The sequence below is a fragment of the Oncorhynchus masou genome, chromosome 26 (assembly GCF_036934945.1).
Source record: "Oncorhynchus masou masou isolate Uvic2021 chromosome 26, UVic_Omas_1.1, whole genome shotgun sequence".
Lineage (NCBI taxonomy): Eukaryota > Metazoa > Chordata > Actinopteri > Salmoniformes > Salmonidae > Oncorhynchus > Oncorhynchus masou.
The window spans coordinates 19,569,304-19,592,286 of NC_088237.1; the positions used below are offsets into that span (position 1 = coordinate 19,569,304).

At 43.2% G+C, this 22,983-nt stretch overlaps 1 protein-coding gene across 5 annotated transcripts; it reads left to right on the forward strand.

The window, feature by feature from the left end:
- The first annotated feature begins 2,202 nt into the window (after positions 1 to 2,202).
- Positions 2,203 to 22,901, forward strand: LOC135514987 (zinc finger and SCAN domain-containing protein 2-like). 5 transcript variants are annotated; one of them, XM_064938759.1, is made up of 14 exons: positions 2,203 to 2,268; positions 2,402 to 2,830; positions 7,693 to 7,782; positions 12,748 to 12,950; positions 13,089 to 13,181; positions 13,255 to 13,350; positions 13,453 to 13,563; positions 13,732 to 13,861; positions 17,440 to 17,642; positions 17,727 to 17,807; positions 18,275 to 18,370; positions 18,460 to 18,570; positions 20,352 to 20,472; positions 20,739 to 22,901. In XM_064938759.1, exons 4-14 carry the CDS (start codon positions 12,780 to 12,782, stop codon positions 22,475 to 22,477), a joined length of 2,952 nt encoding a protein of 983 aa, XP_064794831.1. In that variant the 5' UTR covers positions 2,203 to 2,268; positions 2,402 to 2,830; positions 7,693 to 7,782; positions 12,748 to 12,779; the 3' UTR covers positions 22,478 to 22,901. The 5 variants fall into 5 exon arrangements, with proteins under 5 accessions (XP_064794831.1, XP_064794830.1, XP_064794829.1 ...); XM_064938758.1 differs by lacking the exons at positions 2,203 to 2,268; positions 2,402 to 2,830; positions 7,693 to 7,782 and adding an exon at positions 11,291 to 12,408 and having other exon boundaries at positions 18,278 to 18,370; XM_064938757.1 differs by lacking the exons at positions 2,203 to 2,268; positions 2,402 to 2,830; positions 7,693 to 7,782 and adding an exon at positions 11,291 to 12,408 and having other exon boundaries at positions 13,258 to 13,350.
- The last annotated feature ends 82 nt before the right edge of the window (positions 22,902 to 22,983 follow it).

The window sequence follows — 22,983 nt, forward strand, 5'->3', positions numbered from 1 at the left end:
AGTCAAAATACTGCCCAGATGGCCATTTGACCGCCCTATAGTGGCATTTAAAGACTTGCATTGTTGCCTCCTGGAAGTACAGACAAACAAAGTAAACATCAGGATGGTTGCACCACTTAATACAGTCAATAAACTGGGTCCACAGTAACTGGGTCTACAGTAACTGGGTCTACAGTAACTGGATCTACATTTGGCAGAACTGACAGGCATTACCAGCTCCTCATGATCAAATTGGAAACGTAGATTTTGCAGCATGGTGATGAAGATCATAATATTATCTTTGTTGGAAGAAATGGCACCAAACACCCGGGCCAGTTCCCTGAGGCTTTGTTCCAGTGGATAGATATTCAGTAGAACGCAGCACACACCACTCTGGAGTAAGAAAAGGGAGAAAACCGACTTGGTTACATATAATTCCATTCTACAGATTCCAAATAAAACAAAAATGTTCATCAACAAAAATGCTGCCAAAGTTTAAGACCACCCAGAGCAACTTCTCTTGTGAAAAAAGTTTCTGCATGATGTTTTGTTTGAGAAATTCTACTCACCCTCTCTTTGGGAATATAATGTATAGAAATGTTATAATCCTTTGGAATATTTTGTTTCTGTAAAAATAAATTAAAGATTATTTGGTCATTTATTTTTTGCCCAGTTTGGCCCATTTTCTGTATCAAAAGAAGAGATTTAAAGTAGTTTTTATGATTAAAAAACTATAAACTATCGCCAGACTAGTTTTGTATAGTACAGTTCAGGTTAGATGTAGAAGTTCTTACCAATAAGATCAGCCTGCTCACGTCATCTGTGACAGGATTCCCAAATCCTCCTGAGCATACTCCAAGACTTGTGAACAGAAATAGGAGGACACACGTGGTCGTCCGAATCTGACAGAGGAAGCACATCAGAAAGGGAAGACTTCCCTTTCCCAGACCCTCCGTACATGGCTTTCTTTTCTAAATCTGTATATGGCTTCACTTTCTCATCAACCCTCAAGTTAATTCTAGAAACGTTCTAAAATAATAATAATAATAATAATAATAATATTCAGGAAAATCTGATAATATCACACATAAAAATATGGATTTTTACTCACTTTGCTCTTCATATGGAACTTGAGAAGTTAACAAGGAAGACTTGAAATCCAATGTTTCTTTCTTCAGGCAGAGGACTTGTCATGATGATATGTGAATACTATAGACCAGGGTCCGGCGGACTAGTGTCGCAAGGGCCGCCTACGGGCACTACTGTCTGTCACTACCATTCATACACTCAACCGCACGCACACATTTTAGAAATTCTTACTTGTTTGATATTTGCGTTCTATCTAAATGGAGACAAAACATTTTTTTTAAAGAGTTGTAGTCCCCTATCCATTCATAACCTGCCCTGAGCCTCTTCAAGCACCATGCCGTCATCTCACAAAACGTTTCTGTGCTGTTTCGCTAACATTTCCAGCTAAATATTTATCATAAATGTTATCAAATGGATTGTGAATCAATATCCAGTGTAGTTTCCAAGAAAATGAGGAGGATATTTGGCTGTGATGTGGATTAGAAGTGAGTCTGAGAGCCTGAGAGGAGAGACAGCTGTCTGTGATTCATATGCTTTGATTCATCTGACCTTTTGTGTACGGCACAAGGACAGTATTGTGTACCAGTCCACTGTCACATAGTGTGTGTGTGCATGCGAGAGAGAGAGAGAGAGAGAGAGAGAGAGAGAGAGAGTAACAACAAGAGCTGCTCGTTGAGAGTGGTTGCATATACGAGTCAAACAACATGGAGGAGGATGAAAGTACAACTCGTGACAAATCACTCACTTGTTACTCTTTGTAAGGTTTTGATCAGGCACACACAAGTACCATTTTTCTGTGTATGACGTTAGGAGCCAATAGGGGCCAGATGTATTTACAAGGGAAGGGAAATACTGTAACTCGAAAGTGAACAAAAATATATCTAGACAATGTTTTTATATTAGTGTCTGTCTTACAATATGGGACAGTATTGATTTTTTTATGAATAAATAAACCACACAAAAATTCTGGTAATCTCACTGATGATTTGTCAACAGTATTCATATCACGGGTGTCTTATATCATCAGACTGTTTGCTATTTGCATATGAAGACAATTTGCATTGACAGCACATGCTTCAGTGGTCTTAAAGTGTTTATAGCCCTGTGAGTTAAATGTGTCCTTTACAGAAGCAACACAACGTAAGACAAAAATGACTTTTATCTCCGTAACTATCATGGTCCTTGCATTGTACACAAATGGTAAGTTTGGAATTACTTCAGTAATTAACCTTAAAGCTATGGATTTTAATATCATTATCCTATTTCAAACAACAATTATTTATGTTTAATCTAAATCAAAGACTGCAAATTAATATTGTTTTCTCTCTTCCAGGCTATGCAGGTGACATTTTATTGACCCAGACTCCTGCAGTTGCCATGGCACAGTCTGGAGAGTCTGCCACAATCAGCTGTAAAGCCAGTAGTGCCATTGACAATGATTTAGCCTGGTACCATCAAAAAATTTAGAAGCTCCTAAATTCATCATCAACTTTGACAGTGGTTTAATATCTGGTCGATATCATGGCACTGGATATGATATTGATTTCACTCTGACCATCAGTGGAGTTCAACCTGACGATGCAGGAGATTACCACTGTCAGCAGCATGAAGCTACTCCATTCACACCGTGATACAGAGCCGTACACAAACCTCCCTCAGCTGTAGAGAAAGTGATCTAAATCTGCTTACTGGGGACTTTCACAAATGTGTTGAAATACAATATTAATATTTACCATGACAAGGATTATCATGACAAACACAGGTAAGGTCAAGGCCCAATTTGAATATAATATCAGTTAATATGCCTGTTTGTGGGTGTGTTTATGCCTATTTAGGTAAGGTTGTTCCAGGCAGAACGCAGACAATTAACACTGACAGTGTGCAAAGTGTACAAACCATCCAGACATTTGTGTAGGCCTAAAAAGTATATGTGTATTCAAGAGTAGGCCTACCCTGCGCTATGATTTTCAATGTTTTTCGTGGTCTACGCGTCAAATTCCTCCAGCACGCTAGGTGGTGGTAATGCTGCCAGCTTCTATGCTGCTGAAAAAACTTCTGGTTGGATGTTTAAAATATTTTCTGATTCACGGCATCTACTCATGTTCACATACACCGCTTCATGGACTGTCTGTACGAGTTGCATCCAGTTTATATGGACCAACCACAAGGGTTTTGTGGCACCTTAATTGGGGAGGATGGTCTCGCGGTAATGGCTCGAGCGGAATTAGTGAAAAGGTTTCCATGTGTCTGATGTCATTCCAAAAGTTCCAACCATTATTATGAGCCGCCCCTCAGCAGAATCCACTGGGGCACGAACATCACATTCATGAGCAGCGACAACATCACGTCATCCAAAAATATAGCAAACATTGGATGAATATAAAATGTTAATGGTCTTACTTGAGTGGTAAGGATGAGGCAAGCGACTGCAGACGAAAGTCGAGGATGGCGATTGTATAATGCTCCGGGGAAGATGGCTGAAGTTTTACATGGTCCTAAACAAATGTGTTTTTTTGGTCATTTTTTTGCATTGTTTGTAACTTCTCTTTTTACTTATTCTGTACATAATGTTGCTGGTACCATCTCTTATGACAGAAAATAACTTTTGGACATCAGAACAATAATTACTCACCACAAACTGGAAAAAGCTTTTTTTTCCATTAACAAGTCCGATGAGCCCAACATGAAGGACATACTGATTTCCCGGGAACAGGCCCAAATCCCCGTCATTTGCGTGAAGAGAAGACGGAGAAAAAGAGGACGGAGATCGGCTGCCTTCTGAGAATTCGTTGGCAATCGAACAAACCCCCACTGCCTTCCGTTCAACTAGCTAACATGCAATCATTGGAAACTAAAATCGACGACCTACGAGGAAGATTAAACTACCAACAGGACATTAAAAATAGTAATGTCATATGCTTCACGGAGTCGTGGCTGAACGACAACATTATCAACATACAGCTGGCTGGCTGGTTATACACTGTATTGGCAGCATAGAACAGCGGCGTCTGTATATTTGTAAACAACAACTGGTGCACGATATCTAAGGAAGTCTCAATGTTTTGCTCGCCTGAGGTAAAGTAGCTGCTAGGCGACCTAAACTGGAACATGCTTAACACCCCAGCCATCCTACAATCTAAGCTTGATGCCCTCGACCTCACACAAATGATCAATGAACCTACCAGGTACCACCCCAAAGCCGTAAACACGGGCACCCTCATAGATATCATCCTAACCAACTTGCCCTCTAAATACACCTCTGCTGTTTTCAACCAAGATCTCAGCGATCACTGCCTCATTGCCTGCATCCGTAATGGGTCAGCGGTCAAACGACCTCCACTCATCACTGTCAAACACTCCCTGAAACACTTCAGCAAGCAGGCCTTTCTAATCGACCTGGCCGGGGTATCCTAGAAGCATATTGATCTCATCCTGTCAGTAGAGGATGCCTGGTTGTTTTTTTAATGCCTTCCCCACCATCTTAAATAAGCATGCCCCATTCAAGAAATTTAGAACCAGGAACAGATATAGCCCTTGGTTCTCTCCAGACCTGACTGCCCGTAACCAACACAAAAACATCCTATGGTGTTCTGCATTAGCATCAAACAGCCCCCGTAATATGCAACTTTTCAGAGAAGCTAGAAACCAATATACACAGGCAGTTAGAAAAGCCAAGGCTAGCTTCTTCAAGCAGAAATTTGCTTCCTGCAACACAAACTCAAAAAAGTTCTGGGACACTGTAAAGTCCATGGAGAATAAGAACACCTCCTCCCAGCTGCCCACTGCACTGAAGATAGGAAACACTGTCACCACCAACAAATCCAAGCGTTTATCTATGGCTGGCCATTCTTTCCACCTGGCTACCCCTACCCCGGTCAACAGCACTGCACCCCCCAGAGCAACTCACCCAAGCCTTGCCCATTTCTCCTTCTCCCTAATCCAGTCAGCTGATGTTCTGAAAGAGCTGCAAAATCTTGACCCCTACAAATCAGCCGGGCTAGACAATCTGGACCATTTCTTTCTAAAATTATCTGTCGAAATTGTTGCCACCCCTATTACTAGCCTGTTCAACCTCTCTTTCGTGTCGTCTGAGATTCCCAAAGATTGGAAAGCAGCTGCGGTCATCCCCCTCTTCAAAGGGGGGGGGGGACACTCTTGACCTATACTGCTTCAGACCTATATCTATCCTACCCTGCCTTTCTAAGGTCTTCGAAAGCCAAGTCAACAAGCAGATTACCGACCATTTAGAATCCCACCATAGCTTCTCCGCTATGCAATCTGGTTTCAGAGCTGGTCATGGGTGCACCTCAGCCACGCTCAAGGTCCTAAACGATATCTTAACTGCCATCGATAAGAAACAATACTGTGCAGCTTTATTCATTGACCTGGCCAAGGCTTTCGACCCTGTCAATCACCACATCCTCATCGGCAGACTTGACAGCCTTGGTTTCTCAAATGATTGCCTCGCCTGGTTCACCAACTACTTCTCTGATAGAGTTCAGTGTGTCAAATCGGAGAGTCTGTTGTCCGGGCCTCTGGCAGTCTCTATGGGGGTGCCACAGGGTGGTGCTACATGGGGGTGCCACAATTCTTGGACCAACTCTCTTCTCTGTATAGATCAATGATGTTGCTCTTGCTGCTGGTGAGTCTCTGATCCACCTCTATGCAGACAACACCATTCTGTATACTTCTGGCCCTTCTTTGGACACAGTGTTAACAACCATCCAGGCAAGATTCAATGCCATACAACTCTCCTTCCATGGCCTCCAAATGCCTCGAACCCTAACCCTAACCGTAACCCAAATTACAAATGACATGCATGAGAGCACCAGCTGTTCCGAACGACTGTGTGATCACGCTCTCCACAGCCGATGTGAGTAACATCTTTAAACAGGTCAACATTCACAAGGCCGCACATGAGAATGCTATTCATGGACTACAGCTCAGAGTTCAACATTGCCCTCAAAGCTTATCAATAAGCTAAGGACCCTGGGACTAAACAACTCCCTCTACAACTGGATCCTGGACTTCCTGACGGGCCACCCCCATGTGGTAAGATAATGTAACAACACATCTGTCACACTGATCCTCAACACAGGGGCCCCTCAGGGGTTTGTGCTCAGTCCCCTCCTGTACTCTCTGTTCACGCATGGCCAGGCACGGCTCCAACACCATCATTAAGTTTGCCGATGACACAACAGTGGAAGGCCTGATCACAGACAACGACGAGACAGCCTATAGGGAGGTCAGAAACCTGGCCGTGTGGTGCCAGGACAACAATCTCTCCCTCAACGTGATCAAGACAAAGGAGATGATTGTGGACTACAGGAAAAGGAGGACTGAGCACGCCCTCATTCTCATCAATGGGGCTGTAGTGGAGCAGGTTGAAAGCTTCAAGTTCCTTGGTGTCCACATCACCAACAAACTAACATGGTCCAAGCACACCAAGGTACCAGAGAGCCTAACATTGTCCAAGCACACCCAGGTACCAGAGTGCCAAGTCGAGATCCAATAGGCTTCTTAACAGCTTCTACCCCAAACCATAAGACTCCTGAACAGCTAATCAAAGGGCTACCAAGACCCCTCTTTTACGCTGCTGCTATTCTCTGTTTATAATCTATGCATAGTCACTTTAACTCTACCTACATGTACATATTACCTCAATTACCTCAACTAACTGGTGCCCCTGCACATTGACTATGTACCGGTACCCCTTTATATAGCCTCTCTTGTGATTTTACCCGCTGCTGTTTAATTACTTCTTACTTTAAATTTTACGTTTAACTTATCTATTGTTTACTTAACACTTATTTTTTTATTTTTTTCCTTATCTTCTTAAAGCATTGTTGGTTAAGGGCTTGTAAGTAAGCATTTCACTGTAAGGTCTACCTGTTGTAGGCCTGTCTACCTGTTGTATTCTTGCGCATGTGACAAATAAAATAGTATTTTATTTTATTTGATTCATCTTTACAAGAGGCTGTTCACCTACTAATCTCACTTCTCTACTTTGTTTCCTTTTCTGTCTCCCTTTCCTCCAATCCTAGCCACCCAGCCCCTAACTAGATGGTCATGCACCGTTGCAATGTTCTCTCACTCTCTCCCACTACTCTCTTCTCTTCTATCATATCATCTCTCCATTCTGCTAGATCCTTCTCCCTCCTGATTCTGCCTCTTCGACCCTACTCTCCTCCCTTTCCGCATCCTATGACTCGCACTGTCCCCTTTCCTCCCGGCCGGCTCGGCCCTCCACTCCTGCTCCATGGCTGAGTGACTAATTGCGAGCTTACAGAACAGAGCAGCTGATAAAAAACAACTTCCGAAGGTCCTATCATCCCCTCACCCTCCCTCTCTACTATCTCTTCCTCTGTATTCACTTCTAAACACTTTCTCTTACTCTAAATTTCAAACTTCTGCCTCTAACCCTAGGCAACACTTTTCTACCTCCTCCCTCCTTAATTCTCCATCCCTCTCCCTCCCTCCCCCTCTCTGTGGACGACTTTGTCAACCACTTTGAAACAAGGATTGACGACATCCACATCTCATTCACTCAGCCTATTGAGTCCACTGGTTCCACTCAAACAGAACTACACTATGCCTTGACCTCTTTCTCTCCTCTCTCTCCAGATGAAATCCTATGACTAGTGAGGTTCGGCCACCTGCTTGCTCAACCCCATCCCCTCCTCTCTTCTTCAGACTACCTCTGGAGATAAAATGGTAAAATGGCGCCGGAAAGAAATGGCAGTGGTTTTAGGGGTGCCCAACCAATTTGTGCTACTTTGTGTGTGTGTGTGTGTGTGTGTGTGTGGGGGGGTTCACTTTATTTGTAACTTATTTTATACATAATGTTACTGCAGAAAAGAGCTTCTGGATATCAGGACAACGATCACTCACCTCGGATTAGACATGATTTTTTCAACAACAAGCAAGACTCACATAATATTCTCCAAACACCCGGCAGGGTCGACATCCCAGTTATTCGCAAGAGGAAGCGACGCAGGTACAGAGGACGAAGAGCCGGATGCCTCGTCAGGACCCGCAGAAGGCGAGTAGGAACGCTGCCGTTACCGTCAATATTACTCGCCAAAGTGCAATCATTGGACAATAAACTAGATGAGGTACGATCATGAATATCCTTCCAACGGGACATCAAAAGCTGTAATATCCTATGTTTCACGGGATAGTGGCTGATTGACGACATGGATATTCAGCTGGTGGGATATACGCTACACCAGCAGGATAGAACAGCACACTCCGGTAAGACGAGGGGGGGCGGTCTGTGCTGATTTGTAAACAACAGCTGGTGCACGAAATCTAAGGAAGTCTCTAGATTTTGCTCGCCTGAAGTAAGTATATTGTGATAAATTGCAGGCCACACTACTTGCCTAGAGAGTTCTCAGCTGTACTTTTCATGGCTATTTATTTACCACCACAAATAGATCCTGGCACTCTTTTTTCTCCTTTATTTAACTGGGCAAATCAGTTAAGAACAAATTCTTATTTTCAGTGACGGCCTAGGAACAGTGGGTTAACTGCCTTGTTCAGGGGCAGAACAACAGATTTTGTACCTTGTCAGCTCGGGGATTCAATCTTGCAACCTTTCGGTTACTAGTCCAATGCTCTAACCACTAGGCTACGCTGCCGCACTCAGTCCGCACTCAGTCATCTGTATAAGGAAATAAGCAAACAGGAAAACATTCACCCAGAGGCGGCGCTCCTAGTGGCCGGAGACATTAATGCAGGGAAACTTAAATCAGTTTTACCAAATCTCTATCTACATGTTAAATGTGCAACCAGGGGGGAAAAAAATTCTGCGTACAAAGCTCTCCTTCGCCCTCCATTTGGTAAATCCGACCACAACTCTATCTTCCTGATTCCTGCTCACAAGCAAAAATTAAAGCAGGAATCACCAGTGACTCGGTCTATAAAAAAGTGGTAAGATGAAGCAGATGCTAAACTACAGGACTGTTTTGCTATCACAGACGAACATGCTCTGGGATTATTCCGATGGCATTGGGGAGTACACCACCTCAGTCACTGGCTTTATCAATAAGTGCATCGAGGACATCTTCCCCACAGTGACTGTATGTACATACCCCAACCAGAAGCCATGGATTACAGGCCACATTCCCACTAAGCTAAAGGGTAGAGCTAAAGGCTAGAGGTGCGGGACTCTAACCCGGAAGCTTACAAGAAATCCTATGCCCTGCGAAGAACCATCAAACAGGCAAAGCGTCAATACAGGGCTAAGAATCACACTACACCGGCTCCGACGCTCGTCGATTGTGGCAGGGCTTGCAAACTATTACAGACCACAAAGGGAAGCACAGCCGAGAGCTGCCCAGTGACACGAGCCTACCAGACGAGCTAAATCAATTCTATGCTCGCGTCGAGGCAAGCAACACTGAGGCATGCATGAGAGCATCAGCAGTTCCGGATGACTGTGTGATCATGCTCTCTGTAGCCGACGTGAGTAAGACCTTTAAACAGGTCAACATACACAAGCCTGCGGGGCCAGACTGATTACCAGGATGTGTGCTCCGGGCATGTGCTGACCAACTGGCAGGTGTCTTCACTGACATTTTCAACATGTCCCTGATTTAGTCTGTAATACCAACATGTTTCAAGCAGACCACCATAGTCCCAGTGCCCAAGAACACAAAGAAAACCTGCCTAAATGACTACAGACCCGTAGCACTCACGTCCGTAGCCATGAAGTGCTTTGGAAGGCTGATAAGGGCTCACATCAACACCATCAACATCCTGGCATAAGACTCCTGAACAGCTAATCAAAAGGGCTACCAAGACCCCTCAGTCCGGAGCTGCCCCTCAGTTTGGAGATGCCCCTCAGTTCGGAGGCGCTCCTCAGTCCAGTGGGGCCTTAAATTAGGGTCTTAGACCCAAGGTCGGAGGCGAGGGTCGCCACTCTAAAGAGGCCCTTGAAGAGGGAAATGACTATGGTGGAGTGGGGTCCACATCCCGCGCCAGAGCCGCCACCGCGGCTAGATCCCCACCCAGACCCTCCTCTATAGGTTTAGGTTTTGCGGCCGGAGTCCGCTGCTGCTGCTGGCCGTTACCACGCTGTTTGGTCCATTGTAGGTGGGTTACTCTGTCACAATCATTGTATTGAGGAGACCAAAGCGCAGCATGATGTGAATACATCTCTTAATGAAAGACGAAAAAACACAAAGTACACTAAACAAACAAAATAACAAGACGACCGTGACCGCTATCAAAACTGAGTGCAAACATGCAACATCACATAGACGACGACGACGACGACAATAATAATAATAATAATAATAATAATAATAATAATAATAATAATAATAATAATAATAATAATAATAATAATAATAATAATAATAATAATAATAATACCACCAACACCAACCCAACCACAATACAAAACAGGCTACCTAAATATGGTTCCCAATCAGAGACAACGACAAACACCTGCCACTGATTGAGAACCATATCAGGCCAAAACACATAGAAACAGACTAACTAGACATGCAACATAGAATGCCCACTCATATCACACCCTGACCAAACAAAACATAGAAACAAACAACTCAAATAATGGTCAGAGTGTGACAGTCCTAACCGAGTTGCCAAAACTGTAGTTTGTTAAATTAACAAGAAATTTGTGGAGTGGTTGAAAAATGAGTTTTAATGACTGCAACCTAAGTGTATGTAAACTTCCGACTTCAACTGTATGTATACTGTAGCTAAAAAAGCAATACTAAGTGTTAGTAGCCCATGTCCCTCACCCTAAAAATGTTGTCTATTTTCACCAACGCGGTATTGTAAACACATCATTCGTGGCCGGTGTGTGCTTGTTTGCCAACATTTTTTGTACAGCTTTGACAGATAATTATGGTGGCGCTTGGCTTGCATCTGCAAATTCAGCACACATAACATTCTATAATAGAATTGTGTTATTTAACATGTCAAATTGTGTTATATGACATGTATGTTTTTTGACACACATTTTTTATTTATTTAGGCAAGTCAGTTAAGAACATATTCTTATTTACAATGATGGCCTACCCCAGCCATCATGTGATACAGCCTGGATTTGAACCAGGGTGTCTATAGTGATGCCTCTAGCACTGAGATGCAGTGCCTTAGACCACTGCGCCACTCAGGAGCCCAAATGGTGTTCAATGTGCCTCACCCTAATAATTTGGTCTATTTTCACCTCTTAACCTCTTTTCTTCCAGCAGCATACCATCCTGCACTGGTGGCTTGCTTCTGAAGCTAAGCAGGGTTGGTCCTGGTCAGTCTTTCGGATGGGACATTAAATGCGTGTCCTGACTCACTGAGGTCATTAAAGATCCCATGGCACTTATTGTAAGAGTAGGGGTGTTAACCCTGGTGTCCTGGCTAAATTCCAAATCTGGCTCTCAAACCATCATGGTCACCTAATAATCCCTAGTTTACAATTGGCTCATTCATCCCCCTCCTTTCCCCTATAACTATTCCCCAGGTCGTTGCTGTAAATGAGAACGTGTTCTCAGTCAATTTACATGGATAAATAAAAAATAAAAAAAATAATCCTACGGTTCTGACATGTTGTACAGGGAGTACACTGTAAGAACGGCTTATGTTCTGAATTCAGTCGCTGCACATTTCAAAAAGGCTGAACAAATAGTTATATTGACTACGTCTGTCGTTGCTCGCTCATTAATGTCTTAATCGAAATTACGGATTGCCTCTTATCCACTTGTCCTACCCTTATGCCATAGTTTGTACATCTCAATTGTCAGTAGAAATCACATTTGTTTATTAAGCAAATCAGCCATATCAGCTATGTTTTTTTTAAAGGCAGTAAATGAGTCTGAATTAACTGTTTCGCTGCCAGACAAGGCTGCGCTGAAAGCCAGGTGTAGCAGTGCTAAGGTGTCGGGACTGCTGTTGGGACAGCTTTATGTAGGCCCTAACAGTTTGTGGGCACTGTTTGTCACCGCTATAGTGCAATTGATGTATTGTTTAGTGTTGAGTTGTGTAGTGGCTTTGCTGGCATGCATCTCCCATAAAATGTGTTTGCCCCATCAAGATTTGCATGCTAAAATCGCCACAGAAATAGAGGTGAATTACTTTTGTACTATTACGTGGTTACTTTTATTTTGAAATTTCCCAAAACAGTGACCCGGAAATACTTTTCTAGTGTTGCTGACGAGACACTAATTACTTTCTGAATGTACGGTTGTTGTTTCCATTTCCACATTTATTTTATTGCATGTTGATATACAGTTGTATGCTGTTAATTATCCATACATACTTTTGATAACAAGTTTTCCATCATGGACAAACGAGTCAAAGCGACTGCCAGTACGGGTAGGGGTTGTTTCTAAAAGTAACGTTACAGTCTATGCTATTAACCCTGGCTAACGTAAGCTAGAGTAGCTCAAATTCAACATACAGGCAGCCCCAAGTGAACTGTAAAGTAACTTACTAATATAGCTAACTACATTCATTTCATGTTAATATCATGTTGGCTTTCTTTCTAAATGTTGCTGCTAAATATAGTAAAACCAAAGATTCTAACTCTCATCTGTGGTTTTGTCTTATCATAATATTTTTGTCGAGCCTTGATGTTGTAGACGAATATGATTTTTTTGTTATGCAACAACCAGTACAGCCTAAATATTTATTGGTTCCGTCTTCTTTCCATAGGCCCCCCTCTTCCTCTCTCCTCTTTACGACTCATGGTTTCTCCCCTGCGGCTGATGTATTCATTTGTATGGCATGTGGTGAATCAAAGAAATGTGATGCACTATGGGAAGGTCGAGGAATTTGTAACTGTGGTGACTGAAGCTGTTCCAAAGTTGCTGAGTTACAAACAGAGGGCTCAACTCATCCTGGGCCTGAGAGCAAGGGTGAGTGACATGTTGTGTGGTCATGGGAGGAGTAGTTGATTGACACATGTATATCAATGCCAGTAGAAAAAATATGTGTGTAAGGAGGGCAGGAATGTTGCAAGTTTACTCAATATCTCCATGATTCCCATTATTTAGATGATCTTGGAGATGTTCCGCAAGGATTGTCCACCTAACCCTCAGGCCATCCAATGTCTCCTGGGAAAGATGAACATCAGTGCATCCGCAGGGGTAAGAATATTTTTCTCTCTCCTGCATACATTCAAAGGGTGTAACAGCTACTCATTCACATTCTGTGTTACAGCAGCAAGATATGGAAGTGGAGGAGTCGCAGGCTAACTTTGTGGCGCTGGTCCAAACCCTTCTGACAAACCCTTATGAGAGGAAGCACTTCTTCCAGGTTCAGCAGGCTTTCTCTCTGTCTCTTTCGTTTGACTTGCTTTCAGCGGCTCGTCATTCAGGTAGGTTATCTCAAATACTGTCACTCTTTCCTTCCCTGTAGGTGGAGTTCCATACACAGTATGGCTCCAAGTACGACACAGCACTGCAGGCCCTTGTGGGAGGCTTGGTCTTCAGACTGGAACAACTGCTATCTGTGCCAGATCTCTCCCAGGTAATGAACTGGTGCATGACAAGTCTATAACTAACAGTTCACTGATCAAAACTAATTTTGTCATTATTAGATAACAGTTTATGTCAACACATGCCATATTATTGTCTTGACTTTACATGCTAAGCCACCCCCTAGTTGCTGATCTTAGCTTCTACCTCTCCTTCTCAGATAGCGTCCATTATCAGTGCTGACCCCTCTGACCTGGAGGAGTGTGGACAGTCTGTGTCTGACCCTGAGCATCTGAAGATCCTCCTCCAGCACCAGAACCTGCTAAATAAAGCCCAGTTAAACAGAAATGGTAGGCTTGAAAACAGTCAATAGAAAGCTTTGGAGTCTCTACTTCAATCATTATCTGTTATCCTCTCTGTGTATGTACAGTAGATTTATAAACAGATAAACAAAGAACATTACAAGTTTTATTTTTGACATCTATAATTAAAAGTACAATGTGGAGAAATTGCTCAGCCATTACCTGGTTGGTAAAATTCTGTAGTGTTGTTCTACTTTCAGTTAGTGACAAAACAAGCAATTTAAATAATGGCTGTACAATATAAACCACTGTGAAATATATTTTCAATGATCATGAATATAATATTTTTAGCTGTATGAATTTACTTTACAAAACCTTAAATAAAAAGATGAAAAAACTAAACTTAAGGATGGAAGGCATAGAAATAGCATGCATAACACTGATATAGCACTTTTCAGACTTGCTTACAATGAGAAAGACAGATCTATAACTCATATTTCTATATACATTTGGTTGGGTCACACTCAAAACTGCATACGGGACCTTTCAGTTCATTATGAACCATTTTATGATTTTTTTTAAACAGGAATGGAAATAAAAAGCATAGTATTTTTTTAATTCGCAGATTATCCTTAACTGTGATGTACTGAAATATTTTTTATATATTTTATTTTTTCTCAGTACCTCTCACTTCCTCTGTGGGTGACTGTGTGCTGTCTTCGCTGTCCTTCCGCCTCGCCTGTGGAATGCCATCAATGGAGCCAGATTTTGATGAACCATCAGAATCATTAGAAGCCGCTTTAAGCGTCATGAACCCTGCCTCCTTCAGTGACTTGGAGGATCTGGGAATGATGTCAGAGGACTCGCCACATGCTGGAGAAGATAGTACTGTAGAGAGAGAAGAGGATGCCAGGGATAGCGGAAGTGGGGTGAAAAATGCAGTGCATGACAATGCACTGCCAGAGAGCGTGTCTAGTCCTCAAGGTGTTAGCGGACCAGTAGGAGGGGCACCATCAAAAGGGGCACCAACAGTAAGGAGTATGTTGCCAACACAGAGACACCAACAGCTTGTATCACTGATGAGTAGTTCCTTCACCAAATCCTCTCCTTTACAGATAGTCAAATTAGTCATCCCTGCCACGGTCACCAATGGGAACCAACCGTGTAACCCACCGGTCAAAGTAGCGAGTGTCCACCAGTGGGTCTCCCACGTTGCAAGTAACTCGATATCGCTTCCTTCCTTGCCACCCCTTCCACAAAACAATGATGTAGACCAGGAGATCCGGTCAGGTGACACGTGTCTTGGAAGCAGTGTGGAAATTGGGGGTCAGGAAACAGAAGCCAATCTCTTTGAGAAGGCTGTTATCCGAAGGAGACTGCCCAAGCCACAAAGAATAACGGTACCCTCGAAGAGGAAAATCCCAGAGGCAACCATCATTTGCCAGGAGTGTGGGAAGAGTTTTGTCTATCCGTCTCAGCTGGAAAATCACCTCCGCATTCACACAGGAGAGAAACCTTTCAAGTGCACTGAGTGTGGCAGGGCCTTCAGGTCCTTAGGAGGCATGACCACTCATATGAAAAATCACTCTGAAGCGCGGCCATTTAAGTGTGATGAGTGTGACAAGGGCTTTCGGAAAAAGGCTGACCTGAAGAAGCATCAGCTCATCCACACGGGTGCGAAACCACATAAATGCACCATCTGTGGAAAGGGCTTCAGCCAAGCATTCTATTGCAGAATACACATCCAGTCTCATGCAAGTGAAAATAACTTTCCCTGCACTCATTGTCCGAAGAGATTCCCAACCCAATACAAGCTGTCTGTCCACGAGCGCTGGCACACCATGGAGCGCCCGTTCATCTGTGAGCAGTGTGGGATGCGCTTCTTTCATCCCAGTGGGCTGAAGAGGCACATGGGCTATCACATTGGGAACCGCCCGTTCCTGTGTGCCCAGTGTGGAAAGACTTTTGTTTATGAGTTTGACCTGAAGAAACACCAAAGGGACCATGGCCCCAAGCCCAAGATCCCATGCCCTGTCTGCCAGAAGGTGTTTGGCAGCAACGGCCTCATCAAGGCCCACATGTTTACGCACACCTCCGTAAAACCTTACAGATGTGACATATGTGACAAGACCTTTAAACAGAGCAGCAGCTTGAGCAGTCACAAACGGCTGCACACGGGCGAACGCCCTTACCACTGCGACATGTGTGGGAAGACGTACAAGCTAAATCAGCACCTGAAGGAGCACATAATTGTCCACCACACGGCGGAGGGGCACCCCTGTGACCAGTGTGGAAAGGTCTTCAAGTTACCACGTCTTCTGAAGGCGCATGAGCGGTTGCACTCAGGAGAGCGATCTGAACAGACAAGGAAATACAGTCACACCAGCCGTCGCAGGGGAAATTCGTCCAAAATGAGTTGATTTACTGCACAGTGGCTGCCTTCCATAGACACCGACTGGAATGCTAGTTTTATTTTTCTGACACAAGTTTAACTTTGTCACAATGCCATGCCATTGGCTGTAATCATGTCCTTGTTTTTTGTTGTTGTAAACTTGACAATTTTGGCCCATAATCCAGGATTTCCTAGACTGAACATTGACAAATGGTAGAATGCCTGGCTTAGTTCATGCAGAAACAAACATATGTCCTGTTAGATACCAACAATGAATGATTGTGTCATTAAAACATATTTGTTTGTGATGCTTTTTTTGGATAGTTTGAAATTCCAATGACATAAGATGTAAATTGATAGCTACTCACTTATTTCTCTTTTTGAGAGTAGTCAATGATTGCCAGAAGCCTTCACAAAGAATATGCACAACATTTGGTGTTGGATAAAGGCAAATAAAGTCAAAATTGTGTACCACAACTTTCTTGTTTTGATATTTTATTCACAGCAAGGGAAACTAAATGTTTGCTAGAATGGTACTGTGCGATGACTTTTTATAATACATTTAAAGATTGTATTAAGCCACAAAAGTTAATTAATAAAGATTAATACTCATCCAGATATATACGTTATACAGGAGAAATTATGAAATTCATGTTTTTACCTAAAATGTCATTTCAAGAAAAGAGCAGGATTCACTTGCGGCTCTTATTCCAGCACGATAGGTGGCGGTAATGTTGTTATGCTGCCAATCTTATTGTAAAATAGTCCGGTCAAAACTCTGTTCTGGGTTTGGTTCCGTTTCCCTCTGTTCCGTTGTCACCATTTTCACACAAAAAAATCGTCAGTGAGTTGATGATAGCTATCTACCATGCTAGTTACCTTTTACTGTTAGATTTCTGCTTATCGTACATATTTGGTAACATTCCGGCATGGACAAACGAGTCAAGAAGAGTACAGCCAGTACTGGTAGGTTACATTATATGACACTTACTAGCCATGTATTAGCAATCTAACCAATTTTACAAATGTGAACCTGGCTGGACCCAAGTCACTGCAGTGCAGAGGGCTAGCGACTATCTTTAATGGGTAGCTAAGTATAAAGCTAATGTCCGTTTTGGCTTGCCTTCTAAATTAAGTTTGCTAGCTAGTTAGCCATGTTGCTGGAGGTATTTGTTGCTAAAGGAAGAGGATGAAGTCACACAAGCTAACATTTTGTCCTATCGTCTTGCTATAGGTCCCCCACTTCCTCTCTCCTCTTTGCGATTATTGGTTTCTCCTCTGCGGCTGATGTATTCCTTTGTATGGCATGTGGTGAATCAACGAAATGTGATGCAGTATGGGAAGGTCGAGGAATTTGTAACTGTGGTGACTGAAGCTGTTCCGAAGTTGCTGAGTTGCAAACAGAGGGCTCAACTCATCCTGGGCCTGAGAGCAAGGGTGAGTGACATGTTGTGTGGACATGGGAGGGGTGGTTTTGACACATTGTGTATTAGAAAAATAAATTTTGTCCCATTATTTTAGATGATCTTGGAGTTGTTCCGCAAGGACCCACCCAACCTTCAGGACATCCAACGTCTCCTGGAAAAGATGAACATCTTGGGGGTAAGAATATTTCTCCTGTGTGGCAGTGTGGAAATTCCGGCGCACAAACTCGCAACACACCTGTAACACAGCATACCTAAATATTGCTGCCAATACCATTCTCGGACGACTACTTAAAAGAAGTTACATTTGCATGTTGGTCTGGTTTGAAAGTAGCCTTTAGCTCTGTAGTGTACAGATCTGCGGGGACTGGATAAGTGTAAACGACATACAAGTGTTAAACCTTCCAGTGGGGTTGTGGGAGCTTTCTGCCATCTGTCTTGCTTTGCTGTCACCCATCTGATTCCATAGATCTGCAAAGTGCAAACATGGATAGGGTAAGGGATAAAAGTTGTTTTCAGGCTAGACTTGTGACTTTTACCAACCCAGTCACCCATGCACTCAATACCCCTCTTTTTACTAACATGTAATTCTGATGGCTGAAGTGGCTGTACTTTGTATCAAATTATACCTAATCTGTGTTACAGCAGCAAGATGCAGAAGTGGAGGAGTCGCAGGCTAACTTTGTTGCGCTGGTCCAAACCCTGCTGAAAAACCCTTATGAGAGGAAGCACTTCTTCCAGGTTCAGCAGGCTTTCTCCCTTTCCTCTCTCACTGTCCACTTTGTCATGTCATAGACACTGACTTTAACTTTTTCTTTCCTTCCGTGTAGGAGGAGTTCCATACACAGTATGGCTCCAAGTACGACACAGCACTGCAGGCCCTTGTGGGAGGCTTGGTCCTCAGACTGGAACGGCTGCTATCTGTGCCAGATCTCTCCCAGGTAATAAACTGGTAAAAAAAAACAAGTCTATAACTAACAATTTACCAGTCATGTCTAATGTTGACATTGTTAGATAACTATATACACTACCGTTCAAAAATTTGGGGTCACTTAGTAATGTCCTTGTTTTCCATGAAAACATACATGAAATGAGTTGCAAAATGAATAGGAAATATAGTGAAGATGTTTACAAGGTTATAAATAATGATTTTTAATTTAAATAATAATTGTGTCCTTTTAAACTTTGCTTTTGTCAAAGAATCCTCCATTTGCAGCATTTACAGCCTTGCAGACCTTTGGCATTCTAGTTGTCAATTTGTTGAGGTAATCTGAATAGATTTCACCCGTGCTTCCTGTAGCACCTCCCAAAAGTTGGATTGGCTTGATGGGCACTTCTTACGTACCATACGGTCAAGCTGCTCCCACAACAGCTCAATAGGGTTGAGATGTGGAACCTTTATTTTACTAGGCAAGAGATCCAGTGACTGTGCTGGCCACTCCATTATAGACAGAATACCAGCTGACTGCTTCTTCCCTAAATAGTTTTTGCATAGTTTGGAGCTATGCTTTTGGTCATTGTCCTGGTGTAGGAGGAAATTGGCTCCAATTAAGCGCCGGTCACAGGGTATGGCATGGCGTTGCAAAATGGAGGGATAGCCTTCCCTTTTACCCTGTACACATCTCCCACTTTACCACCACCAAAGCAGCCCCAGACCATCACATTGCCTCCTCCATGCTTGACAGATGGCGTCAAGCACTCTTCCAGCATCTTTTAATTTTTTCTGCGTCTCACAAATGTTCTTCTTTGTGATGCAAACACCTCAAATGTAGATTTGTTTGTCCATAACACTTTTTTTCCAATCTTTTTTTCCAATCTTCCAGTGTCTGTGTTCTTTTGCCCATCTTAATCTTTTACTTTTATTGGCCAGTCTAAGATATAGCTTTTTCTTTGCGACTCTGCCTAGAAGGCCAGCATCCCGGAGTCGCCTCTTCACTGTTGAAGTTGAGACTGGTGTTATTTAATGAAGCTGCCATTTGAGGACTTGTGAGTCGTCTGGTTCTCAAACTAGACACTAATGTACGTGTCCTCTTGCTCAGTTGTGCACCGGGGCCTCCCACTCCTCTTTCTATTCTGGTTAGAGACAGTTTGTTCTGTTCTGTGAAGGGAGTAGTACACAGAGTTGTACGAGATCTTCAGTTTCTTGGCAATTTCTCACATGGAATAGCCTTCATTTCTCAGAACAAGAATAGACTGAAGAGTTTCAGAAGAAAGTTATTTGTCTATTGCCATTTTGAGCCTGTAATTGAACCCACAAATGCTGATGCTCCAGAAGGCCAGTTTTACTGCTTCTTTAGTCAGAGCAACAGTTTTCAGCTGTGCTAACATAATTGCAAAAGGGTTTTCTAATGATCAATTTGCATTTTAAAATTATAAACTTGGATTAGCTAACACACTGTGCCATTGGAACACAGGAGTGATGGTTGCTGATAATGTACCTCTGTACATTATGTAGATATTCCTTTAATAATCATCAGTTTCCAGCTACAATAGTCATTTACAACATTAACCATCTCTACACTGTATTTCGGATCAGTTTGGTGTTATTTGAATGGACAAACAAATCTGCTTTTCTTTCAAAAACAAGGACATTTCTAAGTGACCCTAAACCTTTGAATGTTAGTATACGTGCCAACACATGCCATAGTATTTTTCATCCTGCGCACTCTAAGAAACCCCCTGGTTGCTGATCTTAGCTTCTACCTCTCCTTCTTCTTCTTAGATAGCGTCCATTATCAGTGCTGCCCCCTCTGACCTGGAGGAGTGTGGACAGTCTGTGTCTGACCCTGAGCACCTGAAGATCCTCCTCCAGCACCAGAACCTGCTAAATAAGATTCAGTTGGGTAGGGTTACTTTAATTAGTATATCTTCTCCATGTTAATGTTCAGTGGAATTATCAACAGCTGAACAAAGAACAATGTAGTTTCCCCTGTTTGTCAAACTGCCATGGTTCAATCTATAACTTTGAACAAGCTGTTTTTACAGGAATTTTAATTATTTTGAAATGGTATTAATCTAAACATGCCCAATACTTTCAAATTCAAACAATCAGAATGTGGTATAATATAAAATATTCATAGATTTTTCTGTATTTGTCCCTTTTTCTCAGTACCTGTCACATCCTCTGTTGGGGACTGTGTGCTGTCCTCGCTGTCTTTCCGCTTAACCTGTGGAATGCAGTCCATGCAGACAGATTTTTACGAACCAGCGGAATCATTAGAAGCCGCTCTAAGCATCATGAGCCCTGCCTCCTTCAGTGACTTGGAGGATCTGGGAATGATGCCAGTTGAATCGGACCACGCTGGAACAGTAACTACTGTGGAGAGAGAAGAGCAGAATGCCAAGGATAACGGAGGTCGGGTGAAAAATTCAGTAGTCGACAGTGAAGAAGACAATGCACTGTCAAAGAACGACATAGTCTCACCTACTCCTCAAAGAGTAAGCAGGCCAGTGGGAGGGGCACCAACAGTAGAGAGCATGCTGCCAACAGAGAGAGACAAAGAGCTTGCAACACTGATGAATACTTTCATCACCGAAGCCTCTCCTTCACATATTGTCATCCCTGCCACAGTCACCAATGGGAACCAGCCAGATAACCAGCCGATCGAGCTGGCGAGTGTCCACCAGTGGGTCTCCCACGTTGCAAGTAACTCGATATCGCTCCCTTCCTTGCCACCCCTTCCACAAAACAATGATGTAGACCAGGAGATCCGGTCAGGTGACACGTGTCTTGGAAGCAGTGTGGAAATTGGGGGTCAGGAAACAGAAGCCAATCTCTTTGAGAAGGCTGTTATCCGAAGGAGACTGCCCAAGCCACAAAGAATAACGGTACCCTCGAAGAGGAAAATCCCAGAGGCAACCATCATTTGCCAGGAGTGTGGGAAGAGTTTTGTCTATCCGTCTCAGCTGGAAAATCACCTCCGCATTCACACAGGAGAGAAACCTTTCAAGTGCACTGAGTGTGGCAGGGCCTTCAGGTCCTTAGGAGGCATGACCACTCATATGAAAAATCACTCTGAAGCGCGGCCATTTAAGTGTGAAAAGTGTGACAAGGGCTTTCGGAAAAAGGCTGACCTGAAGAATCATCAGCTCATCCACACGGGTGCGAAACCACATAAATGCACCATCTGCGGAAAGGGCTTCAGCCAAGCATTCTATTGCAGAATACACATCCAGTCTCATGCAAGTGAAAATAACTTTCCCTGCACTCATTGTCCGAAGAGATTCCCAACCCAATACAAGCTGTCTGTCCACGAGCGCTGGCACACCATGGAGCGCCCGTTCATCTGTGAGCAGTGTGGGATGCGCTTCTTTCATCCCAGTGGGCTGAAGAGGCACATGGGCTATCACATTGGGAACCGCCCGTTCCTGTGTGCCCAGTGTGGAAAGACTTTTGTTTATGAGTTTGACCTGAAGAAACACCAAAGGGACCATGGCCCCAAGCCCAAGATCCCATGCCCTGTCTGCCAGAAGGTGTTTGGCAGCAACGGCCTCATCAAGGCCCACATGTTTACGCACACCTCCGTAAAACCTTACAGATGTGACATATGTGACAAGACCTTTAAACAGAGCAGCAGCTTGAGCAGTCACAAACGGCTGCACACGGGCGAACGCCCTTACCACTGCGACATGTGTGGGAAGACGTACAAGCTGAATCAGCACCTGAAGGAGCACATAATTGTCCACCACACGGCGGAGGGGCACCCCTGTGACCAGTGTGGAAAGGTCTTCAAGTTACTACGTCTTCTGAAGGCGCATGAGCGGTTGCACTCAGGAGAGCGATCTGAACAGACAAGGAAATACAGTCACACCAGCCGTCGCAGGAGAAATTCGTCCAAAATGAGTTGATTTACTGCACAGTGGCTGCCTTCCATAGACACTGACTGGAATGCTAGTTTTATTATCCTGACAAATTGCCATTAGCTGAAATAATATTTCTATTTTTTTGTGGTAGACTTTGGATTTTGGCCCATAATCCAGGATTCCCTTAATAGACTGAACATTGAAAAATAGTATAATGTCTGGCTTAGTTAATGCAGTGACAAACGTATCTCCTGTTAGATAACAATTAATGATTGTGTCATTAAAACATATTTGTTTGTGATGCTTTTCGGATAGGTTATTGAAATTCCAATGACATAAGATGTAAATTGACAGCTACTTACATATCTCTTTTTGAGAGTAGTCAATGATTGCAGGGAGCCTTTACAAAAAATATGCACAACATTTGGTGTTGGATAAAGGCAAATAAAGTCAACATTGTGTGCCACAACTTTCTTGTTTTGGTATTTTATTCATAGCAAGGTAAACTAAATGTTTGCTAGAATGGTACTGTGTGAAGACTTTTTATTATA